The sequence below is a fragment of the Labeo rohita genome, chromosome 23 (genome assembly GCF_022985175.1).
Source record: "Labeo rohita strain BAU-BD-2019 chromosome 23, IGBB_LRoh.1.0, whole genome shotgun sequence".
Taxonomy (NCBI): domain Eukaryota; kingdom Metazoa; phylum Chordata; class Actinopteri; order Cypriniformes; family Cyprinidae; genus Labeo; species Labeo rohita.
The window spans coordinates 10,544,259-10,567,736 of record NC_066891.1 but is presented as its reverse complement, the minus strand read 5'-3'; the positions used below and the strand labels follow the sequence as shown (position 1 = coordinate 10,567,736).

The 23,478-nt window shown below is 33.6% G+C and overlaps 3 protein-coding genes across 6 annotated transcripts; 1 reads left to right on the top strand and 2 right to left on the bottom strand.

Moving 5' to 3' along the window:
- Nucleotides 1-1,356: 1,356 nt before the first annotated feature.
- mtfr2 (mitochondrial fission regulator 2) lies at nt 1,357-7,266 on the bottom strand. 4 transcript variants are annotated; one of them, XM_051095884.1, is made up of 8 exons: nt 7,187-7,266; nt 6,685-6,843; nt 6,427-6,531; nt 5,054-5,178; nt 4,637-4,830; nt 3,848-4,142; nt 3,587-3,770; nt 1,357-1,756 (listed from the first exon to the last, which is right to left on the bottom strand). In XM_051095884.1, exons 2-8 carry the CDS (start codon nt 6,754-6,756, stop codon nt 1,712-1,714), a joined length of 1,020 nt encoding a protein of 339 aa, XP_050951841.1. In that variant the 5' UTR covers nt 6,757-6,843; nt 7,187-7,266; the 3' UTR covers nt 1,357-1,711. The 4 variants fall into 4 exon arrangements, with proteins under 4 accessions (XP_050951841.1, XP_050951840.1, XP_050951842.1 ...); XM_051095883.1 differs by having other exon boundaries at nt 7,137-7,258; XM_051095885.1 differs by having other exon boundaries at nt 6,685-6,790; nt 7,137-7,228.
- An 81-nt stretch (nt 7,267-7,347) lies between these two features.
- On the top strand, nt 7,348-12,018 carry armc1l (armadillo repeat containing 1, like). Its single transcript, XM_051097304.1, has 7 exons — nt 7,348-7,408; nt 7,935-8,099; nt 8,228-8,319; nt 10,631-10,820; nt 10,944-11,060; nt 11,149-11,223; nt 11,355-12,018. Exons 2-7 carry the CDS (start codon nt 7,947-7,949, stop codon nt 11,544-11,546), a joined length of 819 nt encoding a protein of 272 aa, XP_050953261.1. The 5' UTR covers nt 7,348-7,408; nt 7,935-7,946; the 3' UTR covers nt 11,547-12,018.
- Nucleotides 12,019-13,028: 1,010 nt separating this feature from the next.
- Nucleotides 13,029-23,294, bottom strand: nlrp12l (NLR family pyrin domain containing 12-like). Its single transcript, XM_051097303.1, has 14 exons — nt 23,259-23,294; nt 21,908-21,989; nt 21,716-21,822; nt 21,401-21,502; nt 18,699-20,510; nt 18,434-18,607; nt 17,016-17,189; nt 16,727-16,900; nt 16,445-16,618; nt 16,199-16,372; nt 14,546-14,719; nt 14,065-14,235; nt 13,743-13,916; nt 13,029-13,594 (listed from the first exon to the last, which is right to left on the bottom strand). The coding sequence occupies exons 2-14, from the start codon at nt 21,908-21,910 to the stop codon at nt 13,585-13,587; spliced, it is 3,423 nt and encodes a 1,140-aa protein (XP_050953260.1). The 5' UTR covers nt 21,911-21,989; nt 23,259-23,294; the 3' UTR covers nt 13,029-13,584.
- Between the last annotated feature and the right edge of the window lie 184 nt (nt 23,295-23,478).

Below are 23,478 nucleotides of genomic sequence, written 5' to 3'. Positions count from 1 at the left end.
TTAGGTCAGGGCAGTGTCATTTGCTGAATGCTATTGCTAATCAGACACAGATATTAAAAATGCCCAGGAGTGTCTGGAAGACAAATATAAGTTAAAAAAAAAAAAATCTGTTTAGCACTCTTTTAGCAAGTTTTAGTAGTGCACTAGCCAATTTACAGCCTAAAAACGATTAAAAGCTAGCAGTTCAACAGTTTTGTACCAACTTTTGACAAAACTCAAATTTTGAAACTGAAAACTGAAATTTTCCTCCTCCAAATGCTCAAACAATCTTACATATTTCAAAACCTTGGAGGGAAAGAAAGCCACCTACACAATAATTAGCCAACAGAATGCCGGCTGCAGTCAGGGTTGTTTAAATTAAAATAAACTAATACTAATAAAAATCACAGGGCCTGGGAAAACTTGCTTCCTGTCTGTTAGCACTGACATTTTATTTGTGGTATTAACAAAACGAAAAGGGGAGGGAAAAACATCATCATTATCAGCCTCCTGGCAAATTCTGTCAATCTTAAGAACAAACAAACATGTGTTACGGAAACGTGGGGGTATTAAATTTAGTCCACAAGTTTCTCATTAGAGCAGGTGCATTTCTAAAGATAAACAAAAATAGAAAGCATATGCCAGATATAGCAGTGGGGGAGAGACTTTACACTGCAATATTCCACTCTGAACACCCTCCTGTCAGGCCAACATCACAACACGTCTGACGGAAGCAAAGGATCAATCAGATTTTCAGCGTGTAACCATTTCCTGTCTCGGTAGACCAGCATATCCTCTCCATGATAACCTTTAGTGATTGGAAGGATGTGGTTTACAGACACAACACGTCGCAATTATTCCATCAAACAAGCATCCACCCACACATACATGCATACACTGGGCCTGACAACAACAGTGTAAACACATGCTGGCGTGTGGAGGGTGTTAGGTCAGGGTCAAAGGTACACGCTGCACATTCAGTTTCACACAAGAAGTTTGCATATGCATGTAGTTTCAATGCATTTAATGTCGTTTTATGTGTGCTATCCATATTTTTTTTACGCTGGGGCCAACTGAGGGATTCATATGCAACTATTACAGAAGGTTTGAATGCTCACTGATTTTTTATTATTATTATTTAGTACTGCCTTTCAGAAGCTACAGATGTTTTCCAGAAGATAAAATAAGTTCAAATTACCCTGATCTTCAAATTCAAAAGTTTTCACCCCCTGGTTGTTATTGTATCACGTATCCCTCTGAAGCATCAGTGAGCATCAGCTTTAAACAAGTAGATAGAATAGAAATGGAATATAGAGTGCTAGTATTATAGGGTCAAGTTTTTTATGTAATTAAATACACACTTTGAATACATTTGAAAGGCTTATCACTTGTTTATTGCTTTTGAGTGTGATACTGCATTAGCACTTTGTAGGAAACAATAAAAATACATGAGAAACATGAACGAACAATTTAGGTAACCAAGTACCATTTTTTGAAACTTAAAGCTTGATAGTATTTCATTCAGAGATCTTTTGTTAGCTTTAAAAAAAAAAGCATAAAAAAAAGTGTCTGCATAAAAATCTCAAAAACATGCACAGTGTATTCAGATAGAGGTCCATGTGATCAATTCAGAGAAAGGGGACAGGGAAAGAGAGACAGTGCAACCAACATTAAGAAATCTGTCCATCCAGTCAGACACAACTTTGTTCCTGGAAGATGTTAAGCTTGAGGGTCAAAGGTGAATGCGTCCCTGGCTGCGTCTGGTGTAGGGAAGTATCTGTAAACCAATACAACATGTAAGTCAAAAACAGCACACAATGCATTCTCATTAAACTGCATTTGCAGCTAAACTTTACAGGAAGACATCAAGGGTGTAAACCAAACACAGGTGTAGGAAAGACTAGTAGAGAGGGGAAAATAAGACCACCACATACATTTCAGAAAGGCATACCAAGATCTGAGCAAAAAAAAAATGCTCCACAATGAATCAATAATTCCCATAAATGTTTAGATACTGCTAGGAAATGTGTTCAGTCAATGCTGAGGTGGCTAAAATTTGCACAGCTTTCACGTGGCTGTTGCACTGGACAAAGTAATGAAAAGTCGCCCTCTGCTGGTCTAAATGTAACTTTTTTTACAGATACACTTCCCCTAGTGGTTCAAATGAGAGTTACACTGCTATTACCGCACTGTGAAGGGTCATAAATCCAACCTGAATCCTAGCAAGTTTAACATCTTTTTCCCAGGCTAGGGACAATGTTTATTATGGCACTCAAAAACCCCAGTTCTACCTCTAAAATCTGCAATAAATTTACTTATCTATAATCAAAGGAAGTTACTACTCGGAAACAACAGTAACGAGTGTGTGTATATGCACAACAAGATAGAGATCAAACATTTGCGTATTCAAAAAAAAAGAAAGAAAAAAAGAAAGAAAGAAAAAGAAAAACAGACATTGTGAGAAATCTCTGTTTTGATCAGATTTTCCTCTGGGGTTTATTTCTGTAATTATTTGTATTCCCAAATAAAAATTTTAAACAAAATCAGATATATTACTATTATTTCACCGTAAAAAAAAAAAAAAATAATAAAATAAAATAAGTATTTAAAGGAGAAGTCCACTTCCAAAACAAATATTCACATATAATGTACTTACCCCCATGTCATCCAAGATGTTCATGTCTTTCTTTCTTCAGTCGTAAAGAAATTATGTTTTTTGAGGAAAACATTTCAGCATTTTTCTCCATATAATGAACTGCTATGGTGCCCCGATTCTGAACTTCCAAAAGGGAGTTTAAATGTGGCTTCAAACGATCCCAAATGCAGCTGTAAACGATCCCAGCAGGGGAAGAAGGGTCTTATTACTATTGCTATTGGTCTTTTTTTTAAAATAAAAACTTGAATACTTTTTAACCACAAGTGCTCATCTTGCATTAGCTAAACTTCATACATTACGTAGTCACATTGGAAAGATCACGTAGGCGGAAGTACCGATCCAGTGTTAACAAAGTGAACATCTAAAGAAAGTCAAACGTCTTTAAAAAAAAGGGTAAAACAACGATGTCGGACGATTTTAAAGTTGAGAAAATGAGATCCGAGTTTTTCATCCTACCCTACCTTTTTGAAACAAAGTACACAGACGAAGAACTAACCGCACATGACCTTTCCGAAGTGATTACATAATGCGTGACATAGCACATGCGCATTTCAGAGCAAGTGCAAGACGAGCATTTGTGCTTAAAAAGCATATATATATATATATATATATATTTTTAAGATAATGACCGATCATTTTGCTAGATAAGACCCTTATTCCTCACCTAGGATCATGTAGCGTCCTTTGAAGCTGCACTGAAACTGCAGTTTGGACCTTTATCCCATTGATCCCTATCTAAGTCCACTATATAGAGAAAAACCTGGAATGTTTTCTTCAAGAACCTTAATTTCTTTTTGACTGAAGAAAGAAAGATATGTGTATCTTGGATGACATGGGGGTGAGTACATTATCAGGAAATTTTGATTCTGCAAGTGAACACATCTCCTGTTGTACCATTGTCAACAGAAATGAATTTTAGAGGGGGAAAAAAAAGAAAAAGAGGTAACCTACTCTTGGAGTGTCTGGACTGCTGAAAGGTGAGGGTTCAGCCGAGTTGTTTTCTTTACCAAACGAATCGTTCCTCTGTTTATGTGCAAACTTCCTTTTCAGCGCTTCGGCGATAAGAGCTGCCGGATCAGATGAATATGCTACACCTTTACTTCTCCGTCTCTTTACTGGCGTTCCACCTGGAGACCTACAAATACAAATACATACTCTGTACTGAACTTAAAACGTAGCTGTGCTTAAAGTTTGAACACGTTAAATCTATACCTTTCCACAGAACGCAGTTTGACTTGATTCATGTCTTTCAGCACCTCTAACATGGAGGGCAGGGCAGCAGCCGCTGTACCAGCAGATGGACCACAATGTGCAAGCTTTTCTTTTTTTGCTGCCTGTCTTTGTCGAATCACATCTGACACGGACACCTCTACGCAGCTGCCCATAGCAGGAGGAGGAAGTGGTGGTGGAGGTGGAGGCGGAGGACAGATAGGAGTGGAAGTGAGGACAGGAACTGGTAGAGGAGTCGAGCATGGAGTGCCAGGACCAGCTGGAAGAATGGAAGGGCCTGTGAGACAGATGAGAAATGAATATAAATGTATTGTATGTATTAAAGAGGACATATCATACTTACTTGATCATTTTATTTTACCCTTGAGGTTCACTAATGTTAGTCAAGTTGTTCTATTTTCCTGAAACAGAAAATAACTTTATTTTTCCTCTGTGTTCCACTAATTAATTATTATTTGAGCCAAAAATTCAATTTAGATTTAAGACCTTCATTGAAATCTAAGAGCTTTGTGACCCTGCATAGACAGCAATTCAACTGACATGTTCAAAGCCCAGAAGGTAGAAAGGACATTGTTAAAATAGTCCATGTGACATCTTTGGTTCAACTGTAATGATCTAAAACTAAAAGAAGACTTTTTGGGCGCAAAGAAAACAAAATACAGACTTTATTCAACAATTTCTAGCCCCCACAGACAGCCTTCTCATTATATGAGATCTTTGCTTTTGCAGAATTTCTATCTGTCAGTTGCAGAAACTAATAGCATATGTTACCTGCTGGAGCTGTGACTATCAAAGCGATCTGTGCTCGTAGTCTCTGGAGTTCCTCTTCCAGAGCTGAGATCTTTTGCAGGGCCTCTGGCTGGGTGCCCTGTCCCAGCACCCTCTGAGCCGGGACAGACACGGATACTGAGCGTTCATGCCCCAGTGAGGGAATCTCAAAAGCTTTTCTCAACGGGACGACATTCCTGTTATGCACATGATGACACAGAGCTTTATGCATTAAACCACACTTACAAAAATGACATACACACAGATCAGAATCCAACCAAAAAAACAAAAAAAATCTCATGACAGACATAACTGCTGTTTAGAAGTATATTTAGCACTCATACAGACAGCATCAGTGAGCTATTAATAAACACCTGTCTAAAGACAATTAAATTTATACGACTTCTGATGTGCGACTACCTCAATTTAGTGTGGCAGTCCCCTTCATCCTCCACCAGCCACACCACATCCGCGAATGTAGGAATGGCCGGAGTGTCCACAGTCACATCAATATGGCCATGTCTATTGAATGTCTGCAGAGGAATCTTGAAATGAAGAGTCAGAGTCATTAGTGATGGTGCTCGTAAGTCCTTCAAAGCCTTTTGCATGCAAAGAGACTTTAAAGTGCTTCCCAAAACGCTTATTAACAATTCATATCAAGTGAAGACATACATGTGCTGTATACAAGCAAGCATTACGCCTTTGTTATGAAATGAACCAATCAGAAAAGAATCATAGTGTTTATATATACACACCACCAGTCAAAAGATTTTGATTTTTAATGTTTTTAAAGAAGTTTCTTATTTATATTTATATTATAATTTAAAATGCAATTCATTCCTGTGGTCTCAAATCTAAATTTTAGCATCATTACTAGTCACATGATCCTTTAAAAATCATTCTAACGTTCAGATTTGCTCAAAAAACATTTATAATTATTATTATTATGTTAAAAACAGCTAAGTAGAATTTTCTCAGGTGTCTTTGATGCATAGAAAGTTCAGAAGAACTGCATTTATCTGAAACTGAAATCTTTTGAAATGTCACTTTTGATCAATTTAATGTCCTTGCTAAAAAAAATATATTCTTGCTAAATAAAAGTATTAATTTCTAACCACCCCCCCAAAAAATAAAATAAAATAAAATATATATCTTTAAATTAATTTATATATATATATATATATCAAATAATATAATAATTAATTTAAATAATTTAAAATAATTATAAATAATTTATAAAATGAAAATAATTTTTAATAAATAATTTTTAAATAAATAATTTAAATAATTATATCAAATATATATATATATATATATATATATATATATATATATATATATATACACACACACACACACACACACTTCAAATAGAAAGTTATTTTAAGTACTAAAAATATTTCACAGTATTACTGATTTTGCTGTATTTTGAGTCATATTGTAAAATAAAACTGAGTCTTCATCTCTTTGTTATTGTGTACATTCAGTGTTGTAATTGTTTTTAGTAATTGGGGGAAAATAAACAGAGAGAGAGGATGAAAAAAACTTAAAAAAAAATATTAGTAAAAATTAGTAATGTTGCCTTGGAAGCTAACTGCAATAAATTAAGCTGAAGTACTACAATAATTATTTCTTTAATTATTATTTACTTAATTACCTTTGTTTTCTTTTGTTTTTTTTAGTAAAAAAAGAAAAAAGCACAAAACAAAATCACTGAAACCACATTTCTCAAAGTACTCAAAAAGAGAGAAAAAAAAAAATGACCGAGTACAAACAACAGAATACATTTTTACCTGAAACCGCAGTCGGGGCTGAGGCGAGAGGGGAAGGTTTGTCCCAATCATTCGGACTATGCTCCGGTACTGTCCACAGTATGTACTGTCCCATACTGGAACCAACTGCAACAACACAGTGTCACAAAGATGTACGGTTAAAAAGCTGCATTTATAACCTTTAAATATATAACCAGACATTTTTACCTGTAAAACTATGTTTTTAGTTGTAATATTATATACAAATATATTTGCATACTAAATTAATTTTCACTTTACCATGTCAGGTGGCACTCCAAAGTATTCCAGGACACATCTCAGCAGGTCAACGATGTCCTCCAGCAGAGACATTGACAGTATTCCTGTGGGCTTCCACGCTGGATTTCTGCTGACAGATGAGCCAACAACACTTCACTGCACCAAACTTATCCACGTGACCTGAGGGATCAAATCAGCTGCATTCCATTTACTTCTGTAACAAAATCGCCGCTAGAATGTGCAATGTTACATTTTAATCACTGAGGAAAAAATATCACTACAAGTGAGAGAAAAGCGTAATTAACGACAGCAGTAATTAACAGTTAACTATCAGCATCAACAAAGATTATCTCTGGCATCCGTCAGTATCCTCCACTATCTCTAGGTGCGTGAGAACACGCACGTATTTCAAACATATACGTTACTCTCTGCTTAATTTAAACACATATACGTTGCATTTTTAAAAAACTTACCTTATATTTACAATGTCGATTTATTTAACGCATAATATTATTCACGTTACCTCTTCCTGGTATCACGCTGGCCGTGCAGGTAAACTCAAATAAAGCTCTTTGCGTGAGAGCGCTTCTGATTGGTCCGGGGGAAAGGGCTGGCGCCTGTAGCCAATCAGCTTGAAGGGTGTAGAAAATTCGTCAGAGGGCTTCGACCAATCATTTTGTTTGAACACAAGCAGTGGGAAGTTTTGTATTTTGAGTGTGTGCGGTGTTGTAAAGTAACGGTAGGGGTGAGTAGTACGCTTTAATTTTATAATTTAATCAACTTTTTGCACGAAGTAGGTTTTCGAGAATGATGTATAAGAAGGTTAAAACGAATAAAAACGGACACTCTAGCATTACATTAATGTATATTTACATTAAGCTCGAATCTGAATTCCAGCGATGTAGCTTTTATGCTAACACACTAACGTTACTGTATTTTGGCTCAAGGTTCTTAGTGTCTTTTGCGTTTGGGTTGTAGTTATGTTAACTCTTTTAATGCCATCGGTAATATTAGTGACTAAAATTACTTTTGAAAAGTATATGTATTTTAAATGAAGTGTATGTGTCTTGATTTACTGTGGACATTTACGTGGCTGGTGTAAATGGTCACATGACCAGAGATGTTGCTCTTTTTGTGTCTGTGTCTGGTGGGAAAACCAAGAGATATGATTTAAATACATAAAACAAGTATTAAATCATGTTTTAGTTTTACAAGTGGATCTGTGTAATCAGACATGATTCAAATAATTTATCATATCCTTTTTGTTTCAGATATCCGCAAAAATGATGGACGCATTATCAGTAGTCGCACAGCTGCGGGACCTGGCATCTGAACCACAGAATCGGGAGGCGATCGTTCAGGACCAGGGTTGCCTTCCAGGACTAGTGCTGTTCCTCGACCACAAAGACCCTAAAGTGCTTTTTGCCACCCTCCAGGTAGGCCCAGACCTGATTTTTTAAAAAAAAAAAAAAAAACACAATTCATGTCAAACTGACAAAGAGCCAGTTGTAGTGTCAAATTGTGTTTAATGTCTTGTATGTTTCTTGTGTATGTGCCTCTTTAGACTTTGCGGTATCTGGCTGAATCGCCCCACAACATCAGCACCATGAAAAATGAGCTTGGCATGATGATGAGCCTGGAGAAACTGATGGAGAGGTGAATTTATTTTGTTTTAATGTAGTATTAATATTTTGAATGTTTTTTTTTTTTTTTTAAAATAATTTCTGTTTTCAATGTAATTGTAGTAAGTGTTAGTAATTTTGTTGATTTTTGTTGTCTTTGTCATTTTTTACTTTTTAAACGTTTTTCTTTAAATGTTAATAGTTTTTATTTTTATTTCAGTTTTGGTTATTTTAGTACATGTTTAAATAATATTTTAAAAAGTAAAATAAAATTTTAATAAAGTAAAATATATTAAAGTAAAATTATATTTAAAATATTAAGATATTTATTAATATTTAGATTTTTGTTTTATAATTTCTGTTTTCATTTTCATTTCAGTTATAGTGATTTTGTTGATTTTTTTTTTGTTTGTTTGTTTGTTTGTTTGTTTGTTTTGTTGTTGTTATTGTTGTCTGTCATTTTTGACTTACTTTTTTTTATATATATCCATAGTTTTTTTTTTATTATTTCAGTTTTGGTTATTTTAGTACAAGTCTAGCTATATTAATATTTTACTTTTAATATCTTAAAGTCAAATTTGAAATATTAAGATATTTATTAATATTTTTAATGTTTTTTTTTAAATTTCTCTTTTCATTTTAATATAACTTAGTTTCAGTAATTTTGTTGATTTTGTTGTCTTTGTCATTTTTTTTAACATCCATGTTTTTTATTTTGGTTTTGGTTTTGGTTATTTTAGTACAAGTTTAACTAAATTAATAGCTTAATTATAGCTTAAAGTCATAAAATAATAAGACATTTATTAATATTTTAAAGTTATTATGTTTTTTAATACAGTTTTTATTTTAATTTTAGTTTTAGTGATTTTGTTGATTTTTGTTGTCTTTGTCATTTTTAACTTTGTTTGTTTTTTATTATTTTTATTTCAGTTTTGGTTATTTTAGTACAAGTTTAACTAAATTAATAGCTTAATTATAGCTTAAAGTCATAAAATAATAAGACATTTATTAATATTTTAAAGTTTTTATTATGTTTTTTAATACAGTTTTTATTTTTTATTTTAGTTTTAGTGATTTTGTTGATTTTTGTTGTCTTTGTCATTTTTAACTTTGTTTTTTATTTTTTTTATTTCAGTTTTGGTTATTTTAGTACAAGTTTAACTAAATTAATAGCTTAATTATAGCTTAAAGTCATAAAATAATAAGACATTTATTAATATTTTAAAGTTATTATTATGTTTTTTAATACAGTTTTTATTTTTTATTTTAGTTTTAGTGATTTTGTTGATTTTTGTTGTCTTTGTTATTTTTAACTTTTTGTTTGTTTTTTATTATTTTTATTTCAGTTTTGGTTATTTTAGTAAAAGTTTAACTAAATTAATAGCTTAATTATAGCTTAAAGTCATAAAATAATAATATATTTATTAATATTTTAAAGTTATTATTATGTTTTTTAATACAGTTTTTATTTTAATTTTAGTTTTAGTGATTTTGTTGATTTTTGTTGTCTTTTGTCATTTTTAACTTTTTGTTTGTTTTTTATTATTTTTATTTCAGTTTTGGTTATTTTAGTACAAGTTTAACTAAATTAATAGCTTAATTATAGCTTAAAGTCATAAAATAATAAGACTTATTAATATTTTAAAGGTATTATTATGTTTTTTAATACAGTTTTTATTTTTTATTTTAGTTTTAGTGATTTTGTTGATTTTTGTTGTCTTTGTCATTTTTAACTTTTTGTTTGTTATTATTTTTATTTCAGTGTTGGTTGTTTTAGTACAAGTTTAACTAAATTAATTTATTAATTTACTTTTAATATCTTAAAGTCAACTTAAAATCAATATTGACCATATCTATGTTCTTTACACCAATTAGTGTCATTGCGATGCTGTGGTTTTTATTAATATTATCAACTTTTTTTCTTTTTTTTAAATTTCATTTTAGTTTTAGTAATTTTGTTGTGTTTTTGCTTTATTTACTTTATTTTATATTATTATAAAACATACTTTTAATAGAACACTATAAAATATTTAAAATATCTTACTTCATTTTATTACTTGTATTACTTTTGTAGTTTTTATTACTTTTTATTTCAGATTTAGTTATTGTAGTACAAGTTAAACTAAATGAAAATGATGTTAAATGTTGCAACTAGCTGAAATAAAATACGTTTTTAAAAATGTTATTTTAGTTTAATGCTTATTTCAAGTAACAACAACTAAAGTGTTTTAAGTAACTAAAACATGTACTTAGTCTTACTTTGTCCAATTCATCAATCCACATTATTCGAAAGGGGGAAAAAAAACACATTTTTGTATTTTTTCCACCTTTTCTACTGTTTGAAGGACTAGTATGACGACGGATATTACAGACCTGGCAAAAGAGGTGTATGGTGTGTTAAGTTCTCCAACACAGAGACAGGTTCGTCAGATGCCAGAGCAACAGAAGAGGAGGAACAAACCCCAATTCTTCATCAACAGCTCCAGCAAGAAAGCCAAATCAGTTACCCTGCATATACAAGGCTTAGATGGGGCAGTATGTACCATAACAAAGCTTTCACACATGCACTTTGTTAATCTTCCCTGGGTTCGAAAACTGTTTCTGAGACATATTTATGCAGATTACAGAGTAAAAACACATGTGGCATTGTGTTGGCAGGATCAGAGAGGTGTGTGTGAAGAAGCTCTTTTGAGAGTCAAAGGAGTAATCAGCTTCACGTTCCAGATGGCTCTGAAGAGGTGTACTGTACGCGTCCGTGCCGACCTGCCCACTGAGGTACACGATATTCCTCTTTCTGTAAGAGGCAACTAATAAAAGCAGATTTGCTTTCATGAAATACTAAAAGCAAATATCTTTTGTCCAGAGTCTGGCTACTGCTATTGCTGCCACAAAAATGCTTTCAGCTAAGCAGGTAGTGAAAAATGAAAATGGAGAAGAGGTGAGAGTTTCTGTTGCTTTTAAAGTGTGTATTTATAGCTGATAGTTTCAATAGTTTTACTTCCCATAAATATGCTTTTATTTATTATTATTATTTTTAAATTATTATTTATGTCTGTACTCTGGTTACAGGTTCTCATTCCGCTCAGCACCTCTGGCTCAGAGGTAGAAGAGAATTCACACGTGCCAGATTACCTGCCAGAAGACGAGAGTCCAGAGAAAGAGCTGGATCGTGCCATATCCCGTACTGGTGCTAAACAAGACACCGGTGGCAGCTGGCTGAACACAGCAGCCAGTTTCCTCACTAAAACCTTCTATTGGTAAAGTTTGAGTTTCCTGTCTGAGTTTGGACCTCAACATTTTTTTTAAGAAAGATCAGCGTGGAAGAGCAGGTTGCACCGCTATGAGAGCTTAAAGCACTAATGGAAGGTCAGTGAACTGACAAATGTGCTTTAACGACCTACAAAAGTTCAATGTGTGTGAGATCTCAGCCACATTGCAACTTTGTACATCTATAGATGTAAGTTCACGTTGTACATTTATATATGTTTATGAAAACATGTCTTTCCTCCCTCTCAGGATCAGAAATTTTTCTGTTTCTGCTATCACATTTGTCTGCTGTATCTTCTTTACACCTGATTTCTTGTAAATATTTCTATTTTTGTCTTATAAGGGGAAAGTATCTTGTATCTTGAGTCCCATTTAATAATGCAAACAACTAAAAGACAGATTAAATTTCTAATGCTGTTTTGTGTAAAATAAAGGTTTTTGAAGGAAGACTCATTTTTGCAGTTGACATTTTTTTAAACAAATTATGGGTTCAAAATGTGTGCTTTCATGTTGAAAAGGCAGTGATTACAGATGCGCACACATCTGTTTATTTAGTTGTAATATGGTTTTTTGATACAAACGAACAACAAAGTTTTACAGAATAAAGGATTTAAAATTTTCTAAATAAATGAGTGAAAAGTACACACACACTACCAGTCAAATGTTTCTGAACAGTAAGATTTTTTTAAATGATTTTTTTTAGAAGTCTCTTCTGCTCACCAAGCTTGCATTTATTTGATCCAAAGTACAGCAAAAACAATATGATTTTGAAATACTTTTACTAATTAAAGTAACTGTTTTCTAATTGAATATATTTTGAAATGTAATTTATTCCTGTGATTTTCTAGCATCATTACTCTAGTCACATCATCCTTCAGAAATCGTTCTAATATTTTGATTTGCTGCATTATTATTATGTTGAAAACAACTGAGTAGACTTTTTCAGGTTTGTTTGATGAATAGAAAGTTCAGAAGAACTGCATTTATCTGAAATATAAATCTTGTGTAACATTATAAATGTCTTTATCATCAATTTAAAGCATCCTTGATAATTAAAAGTATTAATTTCTATAATTTCTTTCCCCCAAAAAAGAAAAACAATTATACTGACTCCAAGCTTTTGAATGTTATCGTGTATAATGTTACAAAAGCTTTTTATTTCAGATAAATGCTGATCTTTGGATCTTTCAATTCATCAAAGTATCCTGAAAAAATGTGCTCAACTGTTATAAATAATGATAATATTAATAGTAAATGTTTCTTGAACAGCAAATCAGCATATTGGAATCATTTCTGAAGGATCATGTGACACTGAAGACCGTAATAATGATGCTGAAAATAGCTTTAACTATTTTTAAATGTATTTAAATAGAAGACAGTTTTTTAAATAGTAAAAATATTTCAAAATTTTACTGTTTTTGCTGTACTTTGAATCAAATAACTGCAGGCTTGGTGAGCAGAAGAGACTTTAAAAAAACATTAAAAATCTTACTGTTCAAAAACTTTTGACTGGTAGTGTACATTTAAAAATCAGTGTGTAACTGATTTTTAATCAGTGTGCAAGGTTTTACAGTATAAATGTCTTACATACTTTAAAAAAATAAACGATAGCAATAATTTAAACTACAAAAATTAAATTTATGCAAATCTTGTAATGACAGTAATGGCATAACAGTACAATGGAAAAATACTGTGTTAATGACCTTTACAGTTCAGAGATTCTAAGACTTTTCTTACAAGAAAAAAGCAACAACGTGCACACCTTGGCCCATCTTTTGAAAACAGCATTGCATCAGTCAACTTGTAACATACTTATAACTGTACATAGTACATATTAGTATCAAACGGAAAGTGCTGGTTTGTATAACTAACACTATTGCAACAATATAAGTAAAGGATTTTAAAATAAAACATCTGAAAGCGTAATATAAATTACCAACAAGAAGAAGTGCAGTTGTCAATGTTGAGGTATGGCAGCATTCTGCTACACTTTCATCAAATGTTGATGTGTGCTGTACAAACAGGCCTGATTTTAATACAAGCTGAAAAGACAAAAGAAAAGATTTATTGCATACATTATTACATAAAGCTCAACAAATGCAAATGTAGAATTTGAGTGTTTTGTAAGACACATTGTAAATATTATGCTGTTTAAAGTGTTAATATACTATCATTATAGGAACTACTTACATAAGTTTCTCTAGTTTACAGTCAGGATCATCTAGTAGGGCAGATAGCGGCCTCACGGCTGCGTCTGTAAGACTGTTTTCACTAAGGTCCAGCTCTCTTAATAGTGAGTGCTTAGATTTCAGTGCAGAGGCTAAAATTGTGCACCCTTCCCCTGTGATCCTACAATTAGACAGCCTGTACAGAAAAAGAAAACATTTGGTACAGGCATAGATCATTAATATAAAACTATTTTAATGTTGACCAGATTTTTTTTTTTTTTTTTTTACAGGAAAATCACAAGTAACTTCTCCGAAAGCAATTTTGAAAGTTTATATAGCATTACCCTAAAGTGTCCAGCTGACAATGTGGATTTTCCAATCCAGCACAGAGGACTTTAATTCCCAGATCTTGTAGATTATTTACTCCCAAATTCAGTTCTCTAAGACTTGATTTTTCTTCAAGAGTTGAAGCCAGTGAATCACAGCAGGCCATGGTTAAACCACACTGACTCAAACTAGGGAAAATGATGATATAGAGGCATTTTATTTGACATTAAAATTTATAAGAAATACCTTATGCTCACAAAGGCTGCATTTAATTGATCAAAAATACAGTAAAAACTAATATTGTGAAACATTATCATTTCAAATTATTGATTTCTATTTGAATATATTTTAAAATGTAATTTATTTCTGCAATGACAATGCTGAATTTTTAGCACCATTACTCCAGTCTTCAGTGTCACATGATCCTTCAGAAATCAGAAAGATTATACAGTTTTAGAATGTTATGATGTTATTCAAAAATATTTATACAGAACCTACTTCAATTTCATAATGTTGCTGCTGTGATTCCTCAGAACAGGAGAAAGGAGCTTCATCCCTGTGTCTGTGAGATCATTACTGCTCAGGTCCAGCTCTCTCAGATATGACGGGTTTGAGTTTAGAGCGGCAGCGAGCACTGCACAACCTTCCTTTGTGACCCGACTGTCTCCTAAACTGTTAAGTAAAATATTCATATTTATAAAATTCATTAAAGGGGTCATCGGATGCAAAGTTTACTGTTACATGTTGTTCGAACCTTAATGTGTGTTGGCAGTGTATGTACAAATCTACCCTATTATGATAATTGTTTCGATGCTGGAGCAGGGATGTAAGTTAGACAAGAATATCTCCCAAGCCACTGAGGTGTTGTGTTGCTGGATGTAATAATGAACATAGTGGTCGTCATTTACTCCCGAGCCACTAAAGATGCAGTGGATTACGTTTGTTTGTGAAGGGAATGAGCCCCCCGATCTACATAAACGCGTCTATGTTCACGCAAATCATTCGTGATCCAGCTTCACCTACAGCAGAAGTGAGTATAAGGTTTTTTTTTATCAATCTCTGCAATCACCTTTTCTAATAACGTGCTAGTTAGCAAGTTTACCGGCTAAACGCGGCTAAAGTAAACAGGCTCGTCACTCCACAGAGAGAAGAGAGGGGTGGGGCGAGCAGAGCTCATTTGCATTTAAAGGAACAATCCATCAGAATGGGTTAATTTTTGCAGAGCTCATGTTGACAAGGTAAAAAGGGTGTTGTTTTACAAAACCATTGAGAATTTATAACCAAAGTATATTATAGACTTTTCATTAAGACCCTAAAGAATCATATCAACTTGTGGAAATTGGACATGTGATGACCCCTTTAAATCTTCTTGTTAAAGCATTTAAAACTAGATTTATGATCTGCTGAATGCATGAATCAGTCACAATTCAGCATCAAAACAAATGTACGAAAAACCGACTGACCTCAATATCACATCATCACTGTTGATTGTAATTCACCCAAAAATGAAAATTCTGTCATTAATTCCTCACCCTCATGTTGTTCCAAACCTGTAAGACCTTTGTTCATCTTCGGAACACAATTTAAGATATATTTGATGAAATCCAAGAGCTTTCTGATCCTGCATAGACAGCAATGCAACTGACACGATCAAGTCCCAGAAAGGTAGTAAGGACATTGTTTAAATAGTCCATGTGACATCAGTGGTTCAACCAAAATTTTAAGCACCACTCGCATACATCGTGATACTCTTGTGAACGCATATCGAAGATATGTAAGAGAAGAAATTATTGAATAAAGTCATTATTTTTGTTTTCTTTGCATACAAAAAGTATTCTCATAGCTTCATAATATTACGGATGAACCACTGATGTCACATGGACTGTTTTAACAACGTCCTAACTACCTTTCTAGGCCTTGAATGCGTCAGTTGAGTTGCAGGGTCAGAAAGCTCTTGGATTTCATCAAACATATCTTAATTTGTGTTCTGAAGATGAAAGAACTTCTTACGGGTTTGTAATGACATGAGGGTGAGTAATTAATGACAGAATTTTCCTTTTTGGGTGAACTATTCCTTTAAATTGTATACAAAGTATAGTTACCTATCAAGCATCATAATGAACGTCTTAAAGCTTCAGTTCTACCACTCACCATAACGTCTCCAGCCTACAGTTTGAATTCTTCACCACTTCAGCGAGTCTTGATACACCATAATCCTTTATGTGGTTATGTCTCAGGTCCAGCTCTCGCAAATGAGCCGGGTTAGAAACAAGAGCTGAGGCCAAATCATCAACACCCACCTCTGTGATCTCACATGATGCCAACCTGAAAAGAGGATATGCTTCAAGAGATTGCTGAGGGTAGCATCTAAATATACTGTAGATTTAAAACCCTCACCTCAAAATCTCTATTTTACAGTGAGGGCTTCCAAGTCCATTTGAGAGCATTTTCACTGCTCCATCATATATTGCGTTGCCACTCAGATCTAAAGCTTTTAGAGTAGAGAAGCTGGACCTCAAAGCTAAAGCCAAAGACTGACAGGATTTCTCAGTAAGCAATCCGTAACTTAGCCTACGGGTTGAAAAATGAACATTTAGGGCATTCTGTAAAAATTATAATTGTGTAGATTTATGATAGTGTACTCTAACATTTATTTAAGTAAAAGCAGATAAACAATACCAAAGTGTTTCAAGCTGTGAGAGTGGATGCTGTATTACAGCTGAAAGCTTCTCTACTCCATCATCTCCTGGGTTATTCCAGTGCAGGTCGAGCTCTCTTAAGTGAGATGGGTTGGACTGTAGAGCTGTGGCTATTGAAATGGTGCCTTGAGTTGTAACTCTACAGTCCTTGAGTCTATAAATAATGCAATGACAAGTGATCATGAGGACCAAATAAATTCCACATTTGGTATTTATGTCTTCTGTTGAACTGAAGTGGTTTGAAGATGTTTGTTTCAATTGCTACTAACCTCAGTATCTCAAGTTTACAGTGCTGATGCTTCAGGTAATTGGCCAGGATCTTAATTCCTGCTTCTCTCAGACTGTTTTCACTTAGGTCCAGCACCCTAAGGTTTGGAAGGTTTGGAAGCAGTCCCGACTGCAGAACAGAGCAGCCATGTGTGGTGATTCTGCAGTATGACAGCCTGAGGAAAAAGTATAACATTACCAGTGTTGGGGAGTAAGTTTCATGTAATGGAATTACAATTGGAATTATGGAATTATAATTTAATTTTAAAATAAATGTTTCTGTAATCTGTATGTAATTAAATTACAATGACTTGAAAATGTTAAGGATTAGGGAGGTTACATCTAAATATTTTCACATGCATACAGATTTGATTGATTTCTTTCAAATTTGCAGATGAGACAACAATGTTTCAGGAGGTTAGGACACAGATTAGGACACATGCTTATACGATAACTTTTATTTCTAATTTGGGTTTCTGTATATCTTTATTTTTGAAGTAACTGATTTACAAAGATTTAATTTAGAAAACAGTATCAGTGCAGTTAAATTATAAAATTATATCTTTTTATGATTTTAAATCTGTATTTAACCTTTAAAACTTAAATTTAAATGATAACATTAATTATAAATTATTTAAAATTAAATTATTATAATCTTAATTCAAGGTTTTTGAAGGTCTGACAGTAATCAGAGTACTACGGTAAAGGTTAACCCGGCCTGCTTCAAATGTTTTAAAATGCTTAACAGAAATTTAGGAATTTAAATTTAGAAAAGTAATCAAATGTAATCAGCTACATTATTTAATAAAGTAATTGAAATAGTTACACTAATTACTACATTTTAAATAGGGTAACTTGTAATCTCTAACCTATTATATTTTCAAAGTAACCTTCCCAACACTACACATCACATGAATCTTCAAAGATCTAATGTTATAGTACTAAATATGAATTCACAGCCAACATGAAATCACTGTATTGAGGAAATTTATTAGGCTTTATGATTTATGCTTTATTGGGTTTTTCTTATTTAGTATTTAAAAAAAAAAAAATCAATAAAACAGAACAATATAAGCTAAAATATTTTTGATAAACATCTTTTTAGTACCAGGGTTAGGGTAGTTTAAAACTTTTGTTTCCCTCCAAACATGTGACCCTGGACCACAAAACCAGTCATAAGAAACTGAGATTTATACATCATTAGAAAGCTGAATAAATAAGCTTTCCATTGATGTATGGTTTGTTAGGATAGGACAATATTTGGTCGAGACACAACTATGCAAATTTGAAATCTGAGGGTCCAGGGTCACATATTTAACGAAAGCTTTAAACTGATCAAAAGTGAAAATAAATACATTTGTAATACACAATACGATTTCTATTTCAAATAAATGAACAAGACAGTGACTAAGAGCTTCACCTCAGTTCCTCTAAATTACACTGTGTGTTTTCCAGTCCGGCTGTCAGAAGCTCCAGTCCTTTGTCACCTATGGAGTTATTGCACAGATCCAGCACTCGTACATTAGAAAAACTGCAACCGATAGTAGAAGCAAGAGCTCTGCAGCACCTCATAGTAAGTCCACAATTATCCAGTCTGGAATACAATATAGACAAAATAACATAATAACATAAGAACCAAACACACTTCATGTGACCTTTAAAATATAAAAACATCAAAAACTCACAGTGCAGATTCTGATGTTTTGACCACTGGTAACAATCTAGTGAGGCCTTCATCTGATCTGATGTACTTTTTCAGGTCAAACACATCCAGCTTCTCTTCTGATGTCAGTAACACAAAAACTAGTGCGGACCATTGTGCAGGGGAGAGTTTAGAAAAATGCCCCAAGTTCAGGAAGCGCTGGACCTCCTTGACCAAAGACAGATCATTGAGTTCATTGAGACAGTAGAAGAGATTTATGGACTTTTCTGGAATGGACGTCTCCTCTATCATTTTCTTGATATAGTCAATGGTTTCCTCAATGCTCTGACAAGCTCTGCTACCAGATTGGGAGAGCAAGCCTTGTAAAAGGCTCTGATTGGACTCCAGCGAAAGTCCCAGAAGGAAGCGGAGGAAAAGGTCCAAGTGTCCATTCTCACTCTGTAGAGCCTCATCAATGGCACTCCTATGCAACTCAAACAAGGTGGTCTCTGTAAGCTTTTGATGCTCTTCATGCTCTTCATGATCAAGAACGTTACTGTGGTGGATCTTAAACATGTAATACACATACATGGCTGCCAGAAACTCCTGAATACTCAGATGGATGAAGCAGTACACTTTGTTCTCAGTTAACGCAGACTCCTCTTTGAAGATCTGTGAGCAAACTCCTGAATACACCACTGCCTCCTTCACGTCAATCCCACAGGCTGTCAGGTCATCCTCATAAAATATTAAATTGCCATTTTTGAGTTGCTGGAAGGCTAGTTTACCTAGTTTTAAAATCATATCTTCATCCTGCGGGCCTGGGTTGTGCTGTTTGGTGTATCTTATGTTTTTCGCATGGGTTTGGATGAGAAGGAAGTGTGTGTACATTTGAGTAAGCGTCTTGGGGATTTCTTCATCTTCTGCTGTGTTGAACAGTCTCTCTAGCACCGTAACAGAGAGCCAACAGAAGACTGGTATATGACACATGATGTACAGACTTCTTGATGACTTTAAGTGTGTGATGATACGACTAGAGAGCTGTTTATCATTGATTCTCTTGTTGAGGTATTCCTCCTTCTGTGGGTCATTAAACCCTCGAACTTCAGTCACCAGGTCGATATATTCAAGAGGGATCTGACAGGCTGCTGCTGGCCGAGATGTTATCCAGAGAAGAGCATTAGGAAGCAGATTGTTACTGATGAGATTGGTTAGCAGGACATCAACAGATGCTGGAAGAGTTGGGTTACTTAGCTTTGCATTATTCTGAAAATCCAAAGGAAAGCGGCATTCATCCAAACCATCAAAGATGAAGAGAACTTTTTGATTTTTGTGATTATCTCCAAAGCCTGTTTCCATTTTGAAATGTTGGAGAAGCTCAATCAAGCTGAACTGCTTTCCTTTCATCAGGTTCAGCTCTCGGAATGGAAGCGGATACACAAATTTGATATCCTGATTAGCGCTGCCCTCAGCCCAGTCCAGTATGAATTTCTGTACAGAGACTGTTTTCCCAATGCCTGCAACTCCCTTAGTCAGCACACATTTGATGGGTCTGTTTTCTTTAGATGAGTGTTGAAAAATGTCATTGCATTTGACTGGCATTTCAACTGTGGTTTTTCTCCGCAGCGCCGTCTCAATCTGTCTCACCTCGTGCTCTTTGTTAATATTCTCACTTTCGCCCTCAGTAATGTAAAGCTCTGTGAAGATGTCGTTCAGGAACGTGGGATGTGACTGCTTGGACATGTCATTGTGAATGCATTGAAATTTGGATTTCAGTCTTGATTTATATTCTTGTTGGCATTCCATGGCTGATTTTGAATGGACTTTTACGTTGGTAATATTGTTTGTGTGAGACCTGTAAAAATACATTGACAATGAAAGTGTATGACTGGACTCTCTGTCCAAAGGTTTGGGGTCAGTTAGATATTTGTTTCAGAGAAAATTAATACTTTTATTCAGAAAGGATGCATTAAATTGATCAAAAACGACAGTAAACACATTTATAATGTCACAAAAAATGAGAAAAGTGTTTCTTGAGCACCAAATCAGCATATTACAGTGATTTCTGAAGGATCATGTGACACTGAAGACTGGATTGGTTTGCCATCACAGGAATAAATGACTTTTAAATGTCATAAATAGCATGGGTATATTTGTAGAAATAGCAAACAATACATTGTATGGATTAAAATGATCAATTTATTCTTCATGCCAAAAATCATTAGGATATTAAATAAAGATCATGTTCCATGAAGATATTTTGTACATTTCCTACTGTAAATATATATAAATGTTTTTGTTTTTGTTTTTTATTAGTAATATGCATTGCTAAAAACTTCATTTGGACAACTTTAAAGGTGATTTTTCTCAATATTTAGATTTTTTTGCACTCTCAGATTCCAGATTTTCAAATAGTTGTATCTCTGCCAAATATTGTCTTATACATACCATACATCAACGGAAAGCTTTTTATTCAGCTTTCAGATGATGTATAAATCTTAATTTCAAAAATGACCCTTATGACTGGTTTTGTGGTCTATATTGAATAAGAAAAATTATTTTAAACTGTAATAATATTTTACAATATTGTGGTTTTACAGTATTATTGATCCAATAAATGCAGCCTTGGTGAGAAGAGAATTCTTACAAAAAATGTTACCGACCCCAAACTTATCCACAGCAGTGTACGTGTACAAGTAGAAATTAGGAGACAAAAAGGGACAAACTTTTGTATGAAAATCTTACTGTTGCTCAGTAGCAAAGTCTCCAATACTGCAAGTAATTGGATCAGTCATTGATGCCTTGCTTTTGTTTGACACATCATTCAGCTTGCTCTGCGTACCAAACCTTTAGAAAGAAAATACAGCCAGGCTATGTTTGTGCATTGCATGCAACATGTGAACATGAAAAGTCATTTTTATTAAGTCTATTATTAGGCATATTCAGTTATGTTTTACTGTCAATATGACAAATACTAATCCAGAATGAATAAAAGTGTCTGGTATTTTCATATGAATGATTTTAGCATTTTTGAAGGGTAACTAAGCAGATGTTACATACCTTTGTACTGAACAGAGAGGCTCTCTTTTAAAATCAACTGGATTCAGCAAAGAATTAGCACTCTTTAAAGAAACACGGCTGTGCTGATTTTGTGAGACCGTCCTTAACTGAGAGAAAATTAGTTTAGAAACACATTTAATCACTCACTTATCTTATAAATGATGAAAAGACATATTACAACACTTTTCTCACCATAAAGTGTTTCAATCTGGCAAATTTTCTTCAGTTAATGTCCAATGTTTCAACAGCTAAAAATTATGATTCTTTTCTTTTTCTAGGAGCATGGACCAAAAATAAAAGCAAGATTATTTAAAGAGTATGTTATGTGATAAGAAAAATGACAAAAACCCAGAGAACTATAAATACACAAGAACAGTTGATTAAACAAGACATGCCTGGATACAGTGAGGGAGTGATTAGTGAACAAACACATGACGTGGACTAGAAACATGAAATTTCAAAATGTGAGCAAGAAAAAGATAAGATACATTATGTGCCACTTATTAATAATTCACCTGAACTTTCAGTAAGAGATTCTAATCAAATCTATGAACCAAGTATGTTTAAAAGAATGTACGACCCAAAGTACACTAGCGTGTAGAGGACTTTCTCTTAATCTATAAATGGCGGGTATTTTCAACATCGATTTTGCAATTTACAAAACACAGCAACAGAATGAGGAAGTTAAGTTGGAGAAGTTAACCAGTTTCGTACATTCATGTGGGTTTATGTTTGAAAAATAAAAAAAGATCATTTTTTTTCTGTGGTTAAATTGTATACATCATTTTATGAATGACCTCATGTAACTATACATGTTACTAAATTATGTACACACACACTGGTGAGGCTTTGATAAGTCTTCTTCAGCATATTTATAAGTATATAAGTATATGTAAGAATATGAACATGACTGTATATCCATGTACATTTCATGCCATGTGGTTTTGAATCATCACATGTTGCATCATACATCTATCTTGAACTTCTAAGGGTGACGATACACAGGGAAACTTTTTAAACAATGTTACTGGGCAACTTTTGGCAATGATATTGTCAACGGGCAACCAGGTGAGACAGGGCCCTAAACAATTTAATGAGTGATCTATTATCACTCATTAAAAATCTATTATTCTGTTCAGTTTTGTACCACAGTGATGCTGATGATAGGGTGTCTGGACTGAGGAAAAGACGATATTAGATAATAAGCCTATACAGGAGACTACATTTTAATGACAACGTTTAAAACTGAGATTAGAAAGTAGATTAGAAATACTATTAAACAACTTAAAATGAAAGTAGACAAGTAGTAATTAAAAAGCATTCATTACCAGTCACTGTAATGAGAGTTTATTATAGGCTATATCTCTCCCAGCCATTATCGACTGTAAAATTAAAACTTAAAAATTAAAAAAAAAAATAAAATAATTAAATTTAAAATTTAAAATTTAAACGTTAAAGTTTAATTTTCCTTTTCCAATAATGATTGCAGGTCAAGCCCAAAACCTTTTATCCCAGTTATTTAAGAAACTATTTGTGTACTTACGAACAAGCCTTGTATATGTCCAAACGTAAGTTCATTCTACTTTCGCTTCAGTGATTTAGCTCCTGTCAGTCAATGATCACGTGGTCACAAGGGGGCGGGGCCGCGCTTAGTTCATACTGTTCACGTTTCTGCTCAGGTTGGTCTGTTTAAATTATTTCAAAATGTTGCTGTATTTTATGCTGTTTGTAGGAAAATGTAATTTTGCTTGTGCTAGTGATTA